Source organism: Scylla paramamosain, chromosome 31 (assembly GCF_035594125.1).
Source record: "Scylla paramamosain isolate STU-SP2022 chromosome 31, ASM3559412v1, whole genome shotgun sequence".
In the NCBI taxonomy this organism is placed as follows: Eukaryota; Metazoa; Arthropoda; class Malacostraca; order Decapoda; family Portunidae; genus Scylla; species Scylla paramamosain.
In genome coordinates, this window is record NC_087181.1 from 18961693 (window position 1) to 18982292 (window position 20600).

General features: G+C 40.1%; 1 protein-coding gene and 1 long non-coding RNA gene across 5 annotated transcripts in view; one reads left to right on the forward strand and one right to left on the reverse strand.

Moving 5' to 3' along the window:
• The window catches only part of LOC135088797 (phospholipid-transporting ATPase ABCA3-like), a 52706-nt gene extending 33056 nt beyond the window's left edge, over nt 1-19650 (forward strand). For all 4 annotated transcript variants that reach the window (XM_063983845.1, XM_063983846.1, XM_063983847.1 and 1 more), the window contains 22 exons: nt 1063-1149; nt 1337-1616; nt 1917-2166; nt 3172-3356; nt 4639-4701; nt 6347-6504; nt 6925-7023; nt 7789-7941; nt 8299-8526; nt 8651-8762; nt 9514-9635; nt 9995-10160; nt 11248-11469; nt 12229-12438; nt 12988-13105; nt 13376-13577; nt 15119-15306; nt 16587-16757; nt 17170-17292; nt 17470-17588; nt 17809-17960; nt 18246-19650. In XM_063983845.1, coding sequence (XP_063839915.1) covers nt 1063-1149; nt 1337-1616; nt 1917-2166; nt 3172-3356; nt 4639-4701; nt 6347-6504; nt 6925-7023; nt 7789-7941; nt 8299-8526; nt 8651-8762; nt 9514-9635; nt 9995-10160; nt 11248-11469; nt 12229-12438; nt 12988-13105; nt 13376-13577; nt 15119-15306; nt 16587-16757; nt 17170-17292; nt 17470-17588; nt 17809-17960; nt 18246-18299 — 3462 coding nt within the window. In that variant the 3' untranslated portion in view covers nt 18300-19650. The remainder of the gene's footprint in view (nt 1-1062; nt 1150-1336; nt 1617-1916; nt 2167-3171; nt 3357-4638; nt 4702-6346; nt 6505-6924; nt 7024-7788; nt 7942-8298; nt 8527-8650; nt 8763-9513; nt 9636-9994; nt 10161-11247; nt 11470-12228; nt 12439-12987; nt 13106-13375; nt 13578-15118; nt 15307-16586; nt 16758-17169; nt 17293-17469; nt 17589-17808; nt 17961-18245) is intronic.
• LOC135088801 (uncharacterized) lies at nt 12955-17598 on the reverse strand. Its single transcript, XR_010261123.1, has 5 exons — nt 17460-17598; nt 15097-16792; nt 13711-14547; nt 13306-13524; nt 12955-13094 (listed from the first exon to the last, which is right to left on the reverse strand). It is a non-coding gene; the product is annotated as an uncharacterized LOC135088801 (long non-coding RNA).
• Nucleotides 19651-20600: the final 950 nt, after the last annotated feature.

Sequence of the window (20600 nt, forward strand, 5' to 3'; positions counted from 1 at the left end):
GGGATGCATGTTTATGTGTAAGAGTTCATTGTGGAATTACTTTTTAATTTATCTATCCTTTGTATTTGTATACTGTCTTTATACATGTTCTCATGACCTCACATTTTTTAAAATTAATAGTTACCTATGTGTATATGTTAGGTAAATTTGTTTACCTAACATATACACACCTAACTCTCTCTCTCTCTCTCTCTCTCTCTCTCTCTCTCTCTCTCTCTCTCTCTCTCTCTCTCTCTCTCTCTCTCTCTCTCTCTCTCTCTCTCTCTCTCTCTCTCTCTCTCTCTCTCTCTCTCTCTCTCTCTGTTCTTAATACCTAAAGTGCAGGCTAGGTGACAAATGAGTCCTTTAAGAGTGTGCACTGCACTGGTAAGTTTTGCCAAGAAAAGGTGTTTTTCACCAGTGCCCTGTGTGGCAATTTCAGACAAAAACACAATACACATAAGTGCTTTTTATCGGTAATCTTTGCTCTACATGATAAAACAAACTGGAAGTCCCTCCATTGTAGCACAGAAAGTATAAGGTGTTTGGAAGAGGTGCTACTTTTGGCCATATTGGGCAAACTTGTTTGTACAAGTACAGTTCACCTTGGACCCGTTCTTCTACCTCACCCGGTGCCACATCTCAGCCACCCACACAACGTGCATTTCAAAAAGACATCGTATGATACCTCTCTCATTCAGTGATATTTCATTGGTAGACTCAGTGCACTTCCCAATAATGGGAATGGAATTACATGTACAGGGAAACTTAGTCACGGTACCTCCATCCACACATCTGGATGCGGAGAAATAGTTGTCAGTGTGTCCCTTCATTTCTGTGGTCAGTTGCACACTGGGACTTGAGGGAAACAGAGGACAAGGACTGCCACAAGCCACCAGCCACAATAGTTATGTCACAGAAGTACAAATCTTGGTGAGAGAGAGAACAATGGGAATTCCTGCACTCCTGTGCATGTGTGTACACATGCATGCATGCTCATGTACATGCTTACATGCACACATTTGTGCAGTACTTTATTACTGGGTGTGTATGTATATTTACATTTTCCTTCTCCTTCCCAAGCTGAAAGGCATGTCAGGGGAGGCAGCTGAGGAGGAAGTGAGGATCATGGTCAAGAAACTGAAGCTGGAGGACAAGAAGGATGCCTTGGTGAGTCAGATTAAGGGAGATGTTTGGTGTTGTGTGATGTTGTGATAAATTGAGGGTGTTGCTGTGGAAAGATAACAAAAAGTCATATGTTATGTTGGGATTGATAACAAGAACTAATGGTGTTACAGTAAATTGTAATAAAAATTGAGGGTGTTACAGATATAACAAAGACAGTTCTCCCTGGTAGGCACGAACCTTGTCTGGTGGGATGAAGCGCAAGTTGTCAGTGGGCATAGCGCTGTGTGGCGGCAGCCGTGTGGTGTTCATGGATGAGCCCACCTCTGGCATGGACCCCGGGGCTCGAAGGCTGATCTGGGACCTCCTGCAGCAGGAAAGAACGGGACGTACCATCCTGCTCACTACGCACTTCATGGAGGAGGCAGACTTGCTAGGAGACCGCATTGCTATCATGGCCAATGGTGTGGTACAGTGCTGTGGCACGTCTTTGTTCCTCAAGAAAATGTATGGTACGTCAGAAGACATCCTCTCCTTATGTAACTGAACTTCTTTTTGCTAGGCCTTATCTAACCATCAGTCAGTATTTATCTATCTATTTATATCTATCTATCTATCTATCTCTCATTCTATTTATGTATCAGAAGAGCAGTTAGCATAAAAATAGTGGTAGAATAATAATTTCCTTTGGATCCTAATAAAAGCAGTTAAAATAAGGCACCAAAACATTTAGAAATATGACCCTTTGATCTAAAACCTTGTGCCACTCAGGTGTATAATTGCAGCCTCCCTTCCCTGTGTCTCTCCCCCAGGTGCTGGCTACCGCCTCATCATTGTTAAGGAGAAGGGCTGTGATGTGGGCGCCATAACACAGCGGCTCCAGGCATACATTCCAGATGCTGAACTTGACCAGAATGTTGGAGCTGAACTTTCCTACGTCTTGCCGACCGCTGAAGTATCCAAGTTTGAGGCAATGTTTCTGGAGCTTGAGCAGAAGAAGGCAGAGCTGAAGATTTCCAGTTATGGGGCTTCCCAGACCACCATGGATGAAGTGTTTCTCAGGCAAGAATAAGGAGGAGGTTGGGAGTGAGGAGTGAGATAATGGAAAATTGCTGGGTGATTTAATGATATAGTTAATGGCAGGATATTGTGCTGGAAGGAAGATATCTTAATTCCCATATAAAGATTAAATATTATATGGGAATTGAGGTATTTAAGTGCTCCAGAAAACTATTGGAGATGTAAGCTGCTTAGGTAAAGTTCTTTCATCATTGTCATGCTACAACACTATCACTTTTGCCAAAAATTCTTCATTGACATTTCACCACACTGACTCTGGCAAGGTAGTTTCACCTTCACCACCCAGTAACACTGCCACTGATTTTTGCCCTTGCTCAGTAATTGTCCTAAGTATTCAAGTTTTCTTCTTTCAGACCTGCAGCATACCAGCTTTCCCACTACATAAAAGCTTTATTCGCTTACAAGATACTGAATTGTATATATGCAAATGATCCAGTATCTTACAAATAAATAAAGATTTTGTCATGTATGAAAAGAACTTGAATATATTAGGTCGATCAACAAAGATCAGTTAGTGTCAGTGTTATGTTTCTGTATCTTCAGCTGGTGAAGTCACATTAAGAGATTTGCCATGATAGAATCTAGTTAGATGTAATGTGGGTAGTGGTGATGTTTTCTTCTCATTTCATGATTCATATGAACCATTTTTAATGTCCATGGTTGAAATGGTGTCATTATGAAGGGGCACAGATAAACCAATGTATGCTGTCTGGCCTTGGTGTGGAAGTATGTGGCCAGCTGTGCTATGCCTGAGCTCCTGGGATCTAGAAGAGTGGTCCACAGGATGATCCCTTCCCACCAGGGCTGACAGGACTAAGAGTGTGAATGGTGTATGTATGAGTGTGTGGTGTTTTGTGAGGGCCAGCCTATGGGATTGCCAGCCTGGTATATAGATAAACAGATAAATGGTTGAAATTAGGCTTTGCTTTCATTCATGCTTTCAATAACAAAGGAGACTGTGACATTACTTCATCCACCTGCCTGCAGAGTGGGTGAGGCATCAGAACCTGACCTGGTGACCCAGCACCGCACCACCCTGCTGAAGGCCAAGGCAGTGGCCAATGGTGTGGCAGGGGGAGGTGTAAGAAGTGCCCCTCATGAGAATGGTCACCTCCTGGAACATGCAGACACCATTGAGGAGATACCCATAGACACGTCACCAGGGGATCAGGGTGAGTACTGTTTTGGGATTGCAAGGGTGATTGTTAGGCTGATGTGAATGGACTGTTATAATGAATAGCAGTGAGATGATGAAAGTGAGAATATTTAAAGTATGGTAGATGTCATGGGTGCAAGATTACCTGCAGTGGAATGAAAAGACAGAATGGCAGAATACATGAGAGGAGGATTAGAGAATATAAGGAAGGAATGCAAGGACAGAAATAGATTGTGATATGGAAATGATAGAGTGAAAGGATTAAATCAAGGAAGAAGGCAAAGTGAGGGTAGGAATAAGTGAAGATTTCTGTTGCAGCCATCCACATGAGGGAGTTCTTCAGAATAAGCTTCAGATGTAGATGGATAGATATGTAAATTCAAAGACTTAAAACGTGAAGTATGATAACTGAAATAGACATTTAGTGAATAGTTAGTTTTAGGGAAAAATGGATACTGATACATGAGTTTATGCAGAAGCAACTTAGCTATTGGAATATTTTAACTTTATTAGTAAGTGTTAATGTCTGGTATCAGTGTCAAGTCTTGAATGGTCTGGCAATATACTGTATGAATCCCTCTGTGCAATATTTGATACCACTTGTTACTGTTTGTCTTGGTAATCCATCCCAGGTGTTCATTTCAGTGGTGTAGTTTTTGTGTACCATTTGCCTTGATTCCTGAGTGAAGTATTTTTAAGAGTTTGTTGCAGAATGTTTCAAGTTAATTTTTATGTGACTGCAACCTTCTGAATACTGCAAATCTGTGTGTTAAGTAAGCCACAATCCACATATCACTTGGAGTATCATCTCTGATTTTCCAATGCCTCTGTGCTAGTTCTCACTTTCACCTTTTGTCACAAATTTTTTACCTAATGTAATTGTACATACACTTATGTATCAATTTTTGTACACCTATGGTAGTTAATCTTTATATTGCATTCAGAACAACAGGTATATTGGTTTATTTTCTCTTATTTTCTATTGATGTGTTATAAATTATCCCTTCATCTTTACCATAATCTTTAAGCTTACTTGAAAATGCATTATGTTATGCTCACACTGCCATCAACTAGCTTTTCCTTTTCTTTTTTATGTTTGAGTTTACATGAGAATGTAGCAATTATTCTTCACAGAGTCATTAGTTTTATTATGTTTTTTTTAATTTTTTTATGATCTCTGAATTTACCCAAGAACTTAGCAACTATCATTCACTGAATCATCAACAAGTGTCTTATATATACATTTTTTGTTATTATTTATGAGTGTTGTGTTCACTGAACCATCCTGCACCTCACAGGCCGACTGATGGCCACATGGTTCAATGCAGCCACACAGCGCGTCACTCTTGCCCTCCAGAATGGTAACACACATCCTTTTGTTGTTTCCTTGTGTTACTTTCCCGCATTTCCCCTAAGTCACTTGCTGCCTCCCTCTTGTAAAGTGAGAGAAGTTGCCTGAAAACATTGCCTGCTGCTTCTTAACCTAGCAAAGCATGAACGTGTCCTGAAGCTGATCACCTTGCATGCCTCCTTGCCTCACCTGCTCCCCTGCTCACCCTCCAGCCCAAGGTAAGTCTGTTGTCTATTACTGCTTGATCTTAACAAACTCCAGTATTATAATCTCAGGTAATGTTTAATGTATTTATTCTTATACTAAACTGTACAGGGTAGTGAAGACAAGGCATCTGCCCAGTGCACACATGCACACACATACACATGTCAAGAAAGGTTGGTTATTCTGAGGACATATCAGGAAAAGTTGAAGAAGGAAACACAGTAGGGTACTCGATAATGCATGGTCATTATAACATACAACTGCAATAATGTACTGAAATTTTAATAAATATTTAATCAGAATAATGAACCAAAACTGGCATAACGAACTTGCCTCTTTTTTGAGCACAAGAATTTTAATATAAATCTAATCGGAATAACAAACTAAATCTCACCAGCTATATGAGCCGCTGGTCACCTGTCCGCCGCCTGTTCCTTCCTCCCTTTTTCCTTTCCTCTCCTTCTTTCATCTTGTTTCAAGCCTATCTCAAATGCAGTAGTGCAAATGTGCTCATTTTGATGTACTTTTATGAAAATTGTGTAATTTTTCATATTATTTTCTGGTTCCATGGAACCAGTTATTTTTTTCCCATAGGTTCTTCAGTTGCCATAACACACATTTGCCATGACGAACACCACACTGAAACGAATCATGTTCATTGTCACGCACCCTACTGTATTGGAATTATTAAAGAGGATAGCTCTTCCCATGAAAATAAAGTGAAGATACTTGGAATAGACTGAAAGAAAGTGATAAAGGCTTGTAATGCAAGAAAAAAGTGGACAAAAATAGATGCAGAGACAGGATGAAACCAGGTTATTTATGTACTACAACTGCTTAGACACACACACACACACACACACACACACACACACACACACACACACACACACACACGCCTGTTTGCTGGCTTACTGGTATCATCCCCAGTTGTCCTCTTGACATGCCATGGTATACACTGCTCTCATTACATTAAGGATTTTCCACTGGTAAGAAAGCAGTTGCTGTCCTCTCTTAGCTAGAGGATTGGGTGTATGATGTGTGAAGTCTCGACTGTATCTATAGATCAGCCTGCCATGAGCTCTAAATTTCCTTCTGCAGGATATAACTGCCTGCCACAAATTCAGCACACACACACACACACACATATTTTATATAATAATATATGATCTATATATATAAAATATATATATATATATATATATATATATATATATATATATATATATATATATATATATATATATATATATATATATATATATATATATATATATATATATATATATATATATATATATATATATACACACACACAAAAAGTTAGAAATTTACTATTGTCATTAGCTTTTAAGAAATTATTTTGAACTGAACTAACAAGTGTTATATTTTCACATAGCAGATGATTCAAAGATATTGGAGTAAGAAGTAAGACCAACACCTTCCCACAGCCAAGAATGCAGCATCCAATGTCCTGGAGTCTCCTAGTCCTCGTCGGATGCCTCTACTGAAGAATTCCGGCTGTTTGCTCCTCCTGCAGCAGTTTTGGGCCATGCTGGTCAAGAAAGTCCTCTACACCTTCAGGAACAAGTTTCTCACTTTTGCGCAGGTAACCTCACTTGACCTCATTGTTCTCTTCTTCATTTCTATGCATTTATCACTCATTTCAGCTTCTTCATTTCTATGCATTTGTCACTAATTTCAGCTTCTTCATTTCTGTGCATTTGTCACTCATTTCAGCTTCTTCATTTCTATGCATTTATCACTCATTTCAGCTTTGATTGAATTCAGTATGGATTAAAAAGAATTTTGAAGGAAATAGTCATAAATTACTGATAATTATACATAATTTTTCACTCTGTACGTGGTTCTAGTTCACTTGTCTTGAATAAGCTCAGTAAACATTTTGAAATAATATTGTAACCTTATGTATGAGTTAGCCCTCAGAAGCTGACAATTTGTGGCACAACGAGTAGGAAACACACACACACACACACACACACACTTGACACTTCCCTGCCGCCCACAGAACGTCATTCCCGTGGCCTTCCTCATCCTGGCGCTGGTGGTGGTGCAGACACTCCCAGGGGTAAATGATGCACCTCCTGAAGTCCACTTTTCCCTTAATGTAAGTAACTAACCTTTTAGCAGCACTGTCTGTGTCACTAACTAATAACTGTAAGAGATTTGTGAATGTTATGAATCAAAACATCTTCTCTCACTTTTTATCTCCAGACATTTGATGGCACATTCACAGCCTTAGTGTAAGCAGGTTTCTCTCTCTCTCTCTCTCTCTCTCTCTCTCTCTCTCTCTCTCTCTCTCTCTCTCTCTCTCTCTCTCTCTCTCTCTCTCTCTCTCTCTCTCTCTCTCTCTCTCTCTCTCTCTCTCTCTCTCTCTCTCTCTTACTTGACTTTTGGTAGCATATTCACAGCTCCATTGTTAGCAACTCTTTTTTTAGTAGCACTATATTAATGCCACTAAACTTAATTTGTATTGGAGGTGAAGGTTGTCATTGAATATTGTCAGCTATCATCCTCTATTCATTTGCAGAATTTGGATGAAAGTGTCACAGCCTGAGTGTAAAGGACTGTTTTTCATTCACATTGTGTTTATGCCAGTATGTTTATGCCTCAGATTGCTAATGATGTATGATACTTGATGCTACATTTGGATAACCTTAGACCATTTTACTGTGTGAAAATTAAATAGAGGCACTAAAAGTTTTGAATTAGTCACTCACTCCTTTCGTGTCATTGGTATCTTTCAGTCTTATAGTCTAAACTTTCATCAGACTTTTATTAAACTAGGGGAAAACCTTCTGCAGAGTATTAAGTAATGAATGATAGTTATGACAGGAAAAGTGTGTGCTATCTTCCACTACTGAATCTGCAGAATTTTGATGGCACAGTGACAACTCTGCAAGTGATGGACCCAAACAACCAGACAAAGGAGCTGTTGGGTGGCCTGACTGGAGTGTTCAAGGGACGGAATGTGCTCGAGTCCGTCCCTCCAGATGCAAACCATACCACTGAGATCCTGGAGGAGGTGAGGCATTTCTGACACTGTTGTGATTTATGGAATGCCAACAAGTATTATCTTAAATGTATTGTAGTATTTTCTTGTCTTTTTGTTTCAGTCAATATTGTGTAATGAAGTGCCAATGGCTGTACTATTAAAAATACTATAATATTGTTTATGAGAATGGCAGCCTTGGTAAATAAAACTAGTCAGACAGGGAATTGGATAGAGAAGAGATAAGAAGTTTGGCTGAGGTGGCCTGGAATAGACAGACAACTGGCAGATAACTGGAGATGATGGTGTTGTGCTGTGGTAGAATCAAGTAGCTTGATGATGTGATGTGACTGAATAAACATTTTTACCTTTTTAATTTTCATCATCCAGGCTGCAAGGGACCTTCCTTCCTTCAATCAGCACAATATGGTGAGTCTAAGCATCAATGGAGGCCAAGACAGAGCTTCCATCCTGGCCTTTTTTAACAACCAGCCCTTTCACACACCACCACTGGCACTGGCACTGGCTGACATTGCCGTGGTGCGTGCGTTCACCAACAACAACAACATTACTATCACCACCTCCAACCATCCACTGCCAAGAACGGATATTGAAAAGGTGAGTGAGTGAAGGCTCCTGTCATTCATAGTTATCCTTTCTTGTATCCATTGCCTTTCCACAATCTTTTCTCCACTCATCACCACACACTGTTATTCTTACCACAGTCTCTTGCCCTTGACAGCTGACTCAGGACCAGCGACAAAACTTGGGCTTCCAGATTGGGTTCAACTTGGCCTTCGGGATGTCCTTCCTGGCGGCCTCCTTTGTCATTTTCCTCATACAAGAACGCAGCAGTGAGTGGTGGTTTACGCCAGAGACAGGTCTCTGACATGGAAGCAGTAGTCATTCCAAGGAAGATCAGCATATTTCCTCAGGTCCCCCCAACTAGCAGAAGCAGAATGCCAGAGGCACCTCCACTTTGGGGGATCCTGAGGAGGGACTGAAGCGATAGGACAAGATACAGATATGAGACTGTGATCAGAGGAGCCCAATGGAGAAGATAGCATAACAGCATAAACAGAAGGATTAGAGATTGGGAAAAAGGTCAATAATGTTTGGTGTATCTCCAGGACAGTTAGAAATACAAGTAGTGTGTTGCACCAGTTGCTCTAGGTCATTGAGGATAACATAGTTAAAGGCTAGTTCACCAGGATAGTCAGTGAAGGGAGAGGAAAGCCAAAGCTGGTGGTGATGGAGATCTCCACAAAAGTAGAGTCAGAATGTGCTCCACTTTGGAAGTTCAGTAGTCAAAGAATTTCTTAGTCAGAGGAGTTAGGTGAGAGGTATACAGTAGTGTTTTAAGTCATCTTTAGAGAGTGTGACAGTGTTTTTAAGATAGAATATAGAAGCTGAGCAGGAAAATAAATATTTAACATTTAACTTGTGCATGCTTGGAAGGATAACTCAAGGATTTTTATTTGTATGAAATCCTCTGTAGGGAGTATTTCTTGTTTAGACAATCATAGTAACTTGCACGTTCATTCATGACTCCCCCAAGAAGTATTTTCCCTTGCTGCCTTTGCTAAAACCTTGAAACATTTGCAGGTAAGGCCAAGCACCTGCAGTTTGTTTCTGGAGTCAACTTTGTCACCTACTGGCTGGCATCGGCTATCTGGGACTACTTGCTCTTCATCATTCCCTGTTGCCTATGTCTTCTTTGCCTTGCAGTAAGTGTATGATGTCATTATGGCCTCCTGAAGCAAGTAGAGGATGTGGATAGGCATTTTCAGAAGCAAGTACTTAGCCCTGTCCTTGGGGTGGAGTAGGTAATCTCTATATTGGCAGTCAGAAGGTCTCAGTATATCGTTATATTTGCCCAGCCATCCTCTCATACATACAGTTGCCCCAAGTAATCTTAAGTCCAGTGAATTTCATGTCCATAAGTGGAATAAAAATTAATGCATGGATCACTGAACCAGGGATGTGATATGTGCCAGTAGTAGTCTAATTTTTAGTATGAAACATTTTGCATTATATGGCATCACTTCTTTGGCCAAGTGTACATACATACTATGTAATTCTGCAGCTGTTTGGCATGAAGGGACTCAGTGAAGGGGAGCAGCTAGGGCGCATCTTCCTGGTGATGCTGATGTACTGCTGGGCATCCCTTCCCCTCATGTACTTGTGTTCCTTCTTCTTCTCCATTCCATCTGGAGGCTTTACCAAGATGATCATGGTCAACATCATCACAGGTCAGTGGCATGCATTTGTTTTATGTTTTACTGGGTTGATTTCTTTGGGGTGTAATAGGGTGAGAAAAATGATGGAGACAACTCAGAATGCCTAACTTCATAGAAGCTATTTTAGCTAGGATTGAGATGTGGTTTCCAGTTTAGATTATAGGTAAAGGACAGACTGAGGATGTTCAGTGTAGAAGGGGACATTGTTTCAGGAAGGAAAAGAAGATGAGGTTTAGTAGAGAAGTGGTATTCTACAGATTGAAAATTAGATCTAAGGCTGTGAGTGTTGCAGAAGTTGATAAAGAAAAAGTTGAGGGAGTGTCAAGACATTTAGGATCAATACCAGAAGAGCAGTCTGACTTGAGGACATTTGTGGTCCCCTCCCCTCCGAGACTGGTGTAGGAGTCACCATATTTAATTTAAAATTTTGAGTGAAAGGTGTTTGTGCAATTAGGTGCATATAGTTTTGTGTGAAGGAAGACAGCTGTCATTAGAAGGCAAGCTGTGACTGTCCCTTTGTGTTGCGAGACACAAAGGGAAACAATCAGTGAGGTCACACCAGGATTATTGATAAGTTCACAGCATCCTCTGATCCAGTGCTACAGACCTCACTGGGAGTAATTATCATTTTGGCAGGTGTCTACTGCCTCATCCCAATGAGGTGGTGTGCATGAGTGTGTGGTGCTTTATCTGGGCCACCCCGTGTGGGATTGCCAACCTGGCATATAGATAGTTAACCCCTGTAATATTCTGTCCTTGATATCAAATTATCTGTTTTGCATGTTTAGAGAGAGAGAGAGAGAGAGAGAGAGAGAGAGAGAGAGAGAGAGAGAGACTTATTCATCCATGCATACTAAGATATTAGGGGGAAAAGATGAAAAATTGCAGTATACTGTGATTTTTCCTTTATTATGCAGTATACTTAAAGTGTTCAACCCTATGAATTGAAAACATTCAATTGTCAGTTTATATTTGTCATGTCAGTCATGTCAGTTTATATTTGCAAGACCATAGTACTTCACCTCCCCTACCAGGTTGTTTATCTTATCTCCACCAAGTTCATTCACCTTTCCTTAAATCACTTGTCCCTCTCTTGCAGGCATGGCCACCATCATCACCGTCACCATTCTCAGAATCCCAGACCTTGAGCTGCAGGATGTGGCACAACTTCTTGACTGGATCTTCTTGCTCTTTCCATCCTATGCCATGGCTGCTGCTATCACTGACATTTACAGCAACTTCAGATCCACTGAGATATGCAAACAGCCAGCCTTTACTCTCATCTGCTCCTTGAACATTGCACCAAATCCTTGCTGCCGAGGTGAGTGTCCTTCCATTGTAATAGGATATGTTCTGTCTCTGCAAGAAAAATTGTTGTATCCATGCTACTAGTCTGTCAAAGAAGTTTGTCTCTCTGCTGGTATACAGTCAGCAAACTGATCTTGCATTGCGGCAGCACACACTGCTTGGCGAGAGCGTTTTACTTAAGGCCTCCCAGCAAATATGAAAAGAGCTGATCAGACATCACTAAAGACACAATGAACACTGACATTGGTAACATGCTTAATTGTTGCTGTGGGCATTAGTGAAGAGAAAAGATGCACTTGAGATGCCCAGCCCAATTTTTTGGTTTACTGGGAGGCCTTAAGTAAAACACGCTCCCTGAGTACTGTGTGCCGCTTTGATGCAAGATTGGTATTCACTGACTGTACAGCAAGTTCATATTTTTTTAGGATAAATTTGTCTGCTAATATTTTGTATGATCACTAACTTTTTTACTCCTTAATTATTTTTAAGCAATCTAGTCATTTTATGATAATTTTATGACATGCTGAAAAAAATGCCTCAGGAAAATTAATACTGGTGTATTCTATTTATGACATGCTGAAAAAATGCCTCAGGAAAATTAATACTGGTGTATTCTATAACTTTTCAGCACTATAGTATATTTAAATCAAAATGTCATAAATTATTATGCACTCATTTTCCTCTTCTTTTATAATCCTGTTATTGAAAAGTATGTCACTCTGACATGCCCCACTGAGAAAATGTCCAGAGTAACAGAGCATTATCTGGACAGAGGAGAGCAGGTGTGGCAGCTTTGGGTGTGTGGAGTGGACGGAGGACTACCTTGGCTGGGAGAAGCTGGGTGTTGGCCGGATGCTGGTCTTCCTTGCTTTGGAGGGTGTGGCTTTCTTCTTGCTCATCACAATAGTGGAGATGAAGGTGTTCCAGCGAGTGAAGTACACCCTTGCACGCCTCAGGAGGGCCATCACACCCTGGAAGAGTGGTGAGTTGGTGTGAAGAGTTGCTGAGATAATGATGATAAATGATGTGCCCAAAATATTAAGAAATTTTTTTGGATGTATCCTGTTTTCAAATATATGGCTAAATGATATATATATATATATATATATATATATATATATATATATATATATATATATATATATATATATATATATATATATATATATATATATATATCAGTTAGCCACATATATGAAAACAAGATACATCCAAAAAGAATTTCATAATACATGACAAAATACATTCACTTATTTGATCATGCAGTAAAGAGATTATGATTTAATGTTTTAGTAGGAATATAAATTAACTGCACACTTTAAAGCATAACAGGAATATGTATGTAGGCCATTCAGCAGGTGAGAGCATCATCCAGTGACATGTTAGTTTGTTGGTGTGTCCTCAAGTAGCAAAATTACTGCACTAGAATCCCTGACAAGTACAGGATGCATAACATATCTTATAGTCACCAGCTTCTTCACATTTTATCTTTCTTCTGTTATGTACAATGCCGTGATTCTTTATACGGCAGGACGGGAGTTGGAGGATGGGCTGGACACAGAGGAAGATGAGGACGTGGTTGCAGAGAGACTCCGCATCCTTAATACTCCACCAGACAAACTAATGGATTCTGATAGGCTGATATTAAGGTCCAGTTAAAATATTTATTGGATTTTAAAAATAAGAACAGTAGAGTTAATAAGAAAATTAAGGTTAAATGATACCCAACATGTTTTTTGGAACTGCTTCTAGATACTGTATTGAAACTGTGATGTAAATATTGCAGTGTCTGTTACAATTATTGCGAAAAAGCAGAGATTTTTTACTGAATTGTTATAAGGAATCGTACCTCATATGTTCGTCAGTCAGATGTTAGTGTTAGAGTTGTATCCCTTGCTAACACATCATTCCTTTCTCAGGGATCTGTGTAAGACCTACCCAGGTGGACTGACAGCAGTGGACCACATCAATCTTGGGGTGCCTCTTGGAGAGTGCTTTGGCCTCCTGGGGATCAATGGTGCTGGCAAGACTACCACTTTCAAAATGTTGACTGGTGATCTCCAAGTGTCTGAGGGAGATGCCTACGTGAACCGTTATAGCATTAAAGCAGATATTAAGAAGGTAAGGAATGTATCAGAAGTAACATAGCATGAGAATGGTTTCTAGGAAGCTATCCATCTAGTCTGTGTTAAGTCAGTTTGTGAGCTTGTTCATCATGGTTATAAACGAATAAACAAATTAAATTAACACTCACCACCTCTCCAGTACTTTGTAATGTTGTCCTGGTGCTTGATGTAGTCCTTTAGCCTCTTGGGGATGGATTCTACAAGGTTCTGGAGTTGTTGGGCTGGAAAAATAATCCCAATATCCCTGATGGCAGCCTCCAGCTTGGGAAGAGATGACATGTCAGTGTTTCAAAGGCAACATTTTATCAGTGCCCACAAGTTCTCAATGGGGTTAAAGTCAGGTCTGTTGCATGGCCAGTCTTAAATGTGCTTAACTTCACAGTCCTACAGCTACTGCACCACTGATTTGGCAATATGGCATGGTGCACCATCCTGCACGAAAATGTCTGCCTGCACATCCTTGAATGAATTCGGTAGATGGTCACTCAGAATTTCCAGATGATTATTTTGGTTAATTTTTTCATTTGCCACCACTGTAATTGTGAAACATTCCCATACCACCAGCGATGGAGGGTGCTTCACCGTTGGCTGTGAGGAGGGATTTCCTGTAGTCAAGATAACAGGGAAACTGAAGCCTATCATGGAGGCACTGCTGCACGCTCTCTCCTGACAGAGACCTTATCCAACAGCCACAGCTCTTTTCCTTTAATTCACGTGCTGTCAGGTGGGGAGTGGCAGATACTTGCCTTCCAATAAGTTTCTGGGTCCTTGAATCTTGGCCTACCAGATCTGGAACAAGGGGTCGGCAGGTCCTTCCCGCCTTCATCAAGAAACCACTTAATGAGTTTCTGGCACATGCAGACACTGACACCAGTCTGAGTAGAAATATTCTTCACTGACTGTTGCTACTGTATCCTCTACTTGTTACTCTTCTGGCCACCTGGAAAAGATACTCTTCTGGCCACCTGGAAAAAATACAGCAAAGGTCAATAGTCACAAAAACACATGAAAAAAATGGCCAGATTAGTGAAGGATGATGTGATAACACTTGCACTAATAGAGGAAAGCAGGCAACTAACTAGCTGCATCTTCCTGCGTGGATAGTGTTGCTAAGACATCAGAGTTAACGATCAGAGCAAATGAACTTATCGCGCTACATCAATACTCCCTCTCTCAGACATGAAACACTACACAAAAATTGGTTCGCCACTCACCAGGTGAACTAACTTTCTGCACAGACTGTATATGGCTTGTAATACCCTAGATATGGGAGTAACTGATACCAGGCATTTTCATACACAAATTCATAAACATTCTTAGTGATCTTTTTGGCTGATGTAAATTCAGACTGTATCATTCAATTTACTTATCTCCACTACTAACCCTTTTACAATTCATTCCACGATCTTGTATTTATATTCATTACCTAATCTTGTAAGCATAATCACCACACATTTTGAGTAAAGAACAAATGAACCACATTTGCACCACAGAAACAGTGACATCAAACAAACCTCAGCCAGGTGTCACTTGCAGGTGCGGCAGGACATTGGCTACTGCCCTCAGTTTGATGCACTCCTGGACCACCTGACAGGCCGGGAGACACTGCGTATGTTTGCCCGGCTGCGGGGTGTGCCTGAGCGACTTATTGACTCCACCATCAAGAGCTTGGCAGAGGAGCTGCTAATCACTCAACATCTTGACAACCTCTTCAAGAACTACAGGTTTGTTAACAAGCATGTGCACACACCTGGACACACACAGATCCACAGCATGCATACTAACCACAGCTAACTAGCTACCTTGCTCCCTCACACTCTTTCTTTCTCACTCTCAGTATGTTCCATAGTATGGTCTATGCAATTAATTAGTGGGGTGGCTGGCAAAGATTAATTGCATATATAGATTCATTGCTGTGATTGAGTTCATGTAGCGTAAAATCTCTGTTCAATGAGCATTTGCCAACAATGTTGCCTTGGCAACATTGTCGGCAGAACAGCTGTGTTCAGCTGTCTGGTGAGGGTTGTTATTTTCTGCCTCTTTCTCTTTTGTGTGTGTGTGTGTGTGTGTGTGTGTGTGTGTGTGTTGCACCACCACATTTGGTGTGGGATGGCCAGGAGTGTTATAGCTGTGGTTATCTACAAGGCAGGCATTACAAACAAGCAAATATATTGGTTCAGGCAGGAGTGAGCATCTGTGTTTGTCAGGTGGTGGTAAAGCGATTTGTTGAGGAGGGGAGATGAACCTGCCCCCGGCCTAGCCAGCCCAAAATAATACCCTCATGGACCCAGAAAGTGACAGCACTGCCTTGCCATCACTTTCTGATTTCTTCCAGATATCAATTTGGGCCAGCCAGACCTCCACAACAAATTACTTCACCACTACCTGACAAACACACATGCTCACACCTATCTAAGCTTATATCTGTTTGAATGGAATGTTTACCTTGCAAAAGGTAACCAGGCCGTCATACACCAAATGTGGCACAACAAAAGAGGGTGAGGCACAAAACAACACACTAATCAAATCTTGCCTTGTGGGCCTCACAAGACAGATGAGCACTGTTAGCAATGGCTCAGTGAACAGAGATTTTGTGCTACAAGTTATCTTACTCTTAGCCATGAATCAAAAAATGCAATTCTCTCTCTCTCTCTCTCTCTCTCTCTCTCTCTCTCTCTCTCTCTCTCTCTCTCTCTCTCTCTCTCTCTCTCTCTCTCTGACACAGCCAAGAGAACCACAAATTTCCCCCACTGTAAGTATGCTTACTACTAACTGCAGTCACTTCCTACAGTCTCTCATGAATCTCTCTCAATAATGACATAGAACACCACAAGTATACAATTTCCATTATTCCTTTACCTCATCAGTACACACACACACACACACACACACACACACACACACACACACACACACACACACACACACACACACACACAGCATAAGCTTGACTCTTTCCTGTAATAATACAATAAGTAAATAAAGTCTGGTAATATTCTTGCAGTGGTGGAAACAAGAGGAAGCTGAGTACAGGTGTGGCACTGGTGGGTGACCCTCCACTGGTGCTCCTGGATGAGCCCTCCTCAGGGATGGACCCAGTGGCACGCCGCCTCCTCTGGGATGCCCTGACCTCCGTAAGGGATGCCGGTCGCAGCATCATCCTTACATCCCACAGGCGAGTCAACAAGCTGTGTTGTCTTCTTCATTCTTCTGAAATTGAGTAGTCTTTTAGTCTTCATTTTTCATAATTGTCTATGATTTTTATATGATGGTAATTAGTAATGCTATGCCATCAGTCAAATTATTAATATATAATAGTTATCAGTAATGTTATGCCATCACAGTCATAAATCGTTCTTCATATCCTTCGCTTGCACTTTGTATCTTAAGATGGACTATGTAGCTATTAGTGATGTTTATGCCATCTCAGCCCCACATTCCTACACTCAGAATCAGTATCATGCAACCCTGTTACATTATCACCACTAAATCACACCACTTCCCAGTCAGTCAGAGCATCATGATTAGCAACAGATTCTTAGCACCCTGAGTGTGTGATAACTAATCTTCCCTTGGCTGCCAATTAGCATGGAGGAGTGTGAGGCTCTATGCACACGTCTTGCCATCATGGTGAATGGAAAGTTCCGTTGCCTTGGCTCTCCGCAGCACCTCAAGAGCAAGTTCAGTGAAGGCTATTCCATCATACTACGGTAATTATTTTTTCTGTTATTCTACTTGAATTTTCACATTATTTGAATCATTGTTTATGTTTCTTAAACCTTAATAAATTGTTTCCCTCCTTGAGAATCCTCACTTAATGGATTCCAAAACTGCCTCCCTTTCAAAGATGACAAGCAACAAAATTGTACATTCTTACTGTTTGTCAGTGTGAAGATGAGTGAGCCAGAGGATGGGGAGGGAAACTACACCATTGACCAGGCGTCACCCTCACGGCTGCCTCCTGAGATGCGCAGTGTCCAGACCTTCATAAAGGAAACTTACCCAAGTCAGTATTTAGTGAATTGTTATATAGTGATTGCCATCCACTCACTTGTGACCTTTTATAAAGTATGAGACAGCAACAAACCTTAGACTTAAATAAATTAGATTAAATGTACTATTAAAGAAAAGACTAATCACATTTTAAAAAAGAAAAATGTAATGCACAGCCATCTAAGTAACATGACAGCCTCCTTATAACATCCTTCCTGTTCGGCTCCCAACAGAAAGCCACCTTCGGGAGATGCAGTGGGGACGGCTGGAGTACTTTGTTCCTGCAGAAGGACTCACGTGGGCCTCTGTGTTTGGCACTCTGGAACGGAGCCGCCAACACCTTCCTATCGAGGACTACAGTGTCACTCAGACAACACTGGAAAGGGTTAGTGATAATGCCTTGAGAGAGTGGGAAGAGGAATGAGAGGACTGAAGCATGCAAGGATAAGTGTGTGTGGAGGGCACTTGGTAGGATGTATACTAGCATCTGAAATTTGAAAGGGATACTTCATTTTAATGCAAAGAATAGATTAATTGAAATTCTTTGCTTACCATATATAAAGAATAGATAGTGATGGCTATTATTATTATTATTATTATTATTATTATTATTATTATTATTATTATTATTATTATTACTATATTTGATATCATACTTTTATTTTTGCAGGTTTTCCTTACCTTCACCAGAGGACAGCGGCCAGATGAACAGGACAAGAGATAGCTGCAGGCAAAGGCTTGAGGGAAGACTAGGGCACAGTTATCTTAATATTAACACCACACTCTGTAATATAAAGAAAGAGAAGTGGTTTAGTATATTTTATTACTCTTCCAGTACTGATGTTATTGCTAGTCATTGTTTTCTTACTATAGATACTATTGTTATGTGCTCAGAAATGTTGCCAAGATTTCTGACAGACTTTCTTTTTCAGCTTGGATGGAATCCTGGTAGAGAGAGAATTAGTGGAAATGTGTGGTCAGATTGAGTGGACAAATAATGGAAGATATGAAGATTTTTTTTTTCTTCTTCTTCTTGTTCTTCTGAGAGAGAACATTTTATAAAAGGAAAGCCAATAAGTTAAGGGTAAGGCACTGCAAGATTAATACTGCAGTGTTCAACAGTGGTCTGTACAAGACTGGTTAGATGGAATGAAAGTCATTCTATAGTAAATGGAATGGAAAGAAATTATTCTGAAGATTGCTGTGGAGTGAAGTGTCTAGTACAGAAGGAATGAGTTCAATGAGTCAAAAGAAGTGTCAGATATCAAAGGTCATATGGCACAAAGTGAAGAATTGCACTGTAAAGAGGTGTAGTGAATAAATGCATTCGTATAGTTTAGCGTTCTCATCACTTGAAGAGGAGTGAAAGGGAAATAAACAAGAAAATAACCCTTAGGTGGTGATGATGGTGGATGCTGTAGGGCTGAAGGACGAGAAGGAATGCTTGTGAAAAAAAGTGCACATGAAGGTGTAAGTGACACAAGTGTCAATATTTGCTGCAGCCATACTCAAAACAGGTGCCAGAATATATGTAGGGATTTTTTTCAAGTTAGCACTCAGTAAGTTATAGGAATCTCTTGTGCATCAGAGGTAGTCAATGATGGCTGAGTAAGAGACATGCAAAAACAAGATATGACCTTGTGCTTCATTATTGCTGTTGTTTTCCTGTTATGTGTTGTCTTTTGGATGTTCAAGATGGCATGTACATATAAATATTTTATCAAAACAAATAACTGCAGTGTTGGTATATATATATATATATATATATATATATATATATATATATATATATATATATATATATATATATATATATATGAAGTATATTAAATAGCACAAGAGCAGTACAATTTTATAACTTAATGAAAATTGGAAGCCCTTAGAAATAGGTGAAAGTCTATTCTACACAACAGCTGTGATCAAGTAGACCTTAAGATGAACAATCAAATGAACATTTAAATATTTTTAACAGTGTATATATGTATGCAAGTACTAAAATATCAAAACAAATGTATGTTAGCCAAACAAACGCCTTATGTGATTACTAGATTACAAATAAATATATGATGTCAAAATGAATTTGTAACCTCTGTAACAAAGAACTGTGTAAAGAAGAAAATTGGATGGATCTGTTGGGTGCATGATGAAGGAATGGACATCCTAGGACAGAGGTGTCAAACTCAAATAATTCCGAGGGACAATTATGCACTTGGTTATGGTTTCAAAGGCCATCAATGATTTTGTAATCACATAATGGCAAGAAGTGAAGTTTACAACTTATTTTGCTGATCATCCTGGTTTACCAAGAATATATTATTCAGTTTGTAAAATTGGTCTTGCCTAACACTAATTATTAACAAGAATTCAATCATACAACACAAAGCCACACCACATCGTACATCACACCCAGCTGCATAATTTACACCCACTCGTTCCACACTGTTACATCACACCACACACCACAACTCGTCATACAACAATCCAGAGATCACACTTAGTCACACCCCAATCAACATCATATCTAGCCACACATAACACTCAACCACACTACACCAAACATACCACTCAGTCACATTATGCCACACATCACACCAGCCACACAACAGTCCCATTCGTTCAACAATCCATTTCACATCCAGAAACACCACACATCACGTGTCACTAGAACCACACAGTCATACCACACAAAAATCACATCACACCCACAAAAAATCATATCAAATTTCACATCACAACCACCAATATGACACAGCAAAAGAAATCACAATATAAACATCACATTCAGGCACAAAAGAACTAATAAAACTCCCAGCCAAAGCATACAGCCATGCCACACTACACATTACACCCAGCCATAGAATTACCCACATGATGCAACCACAGACAAAAGTGAAAAGAAAAGGAAAGAAAAACCTCCCATAAAGTGACAAACCTATCCCAAACAACACCACTAGCAAAATGTGGGTAACAATCAAGTAACCAAGACTTCCTTCCCCTTTCCAGTACTTGCAGCAAAGTCATCAGA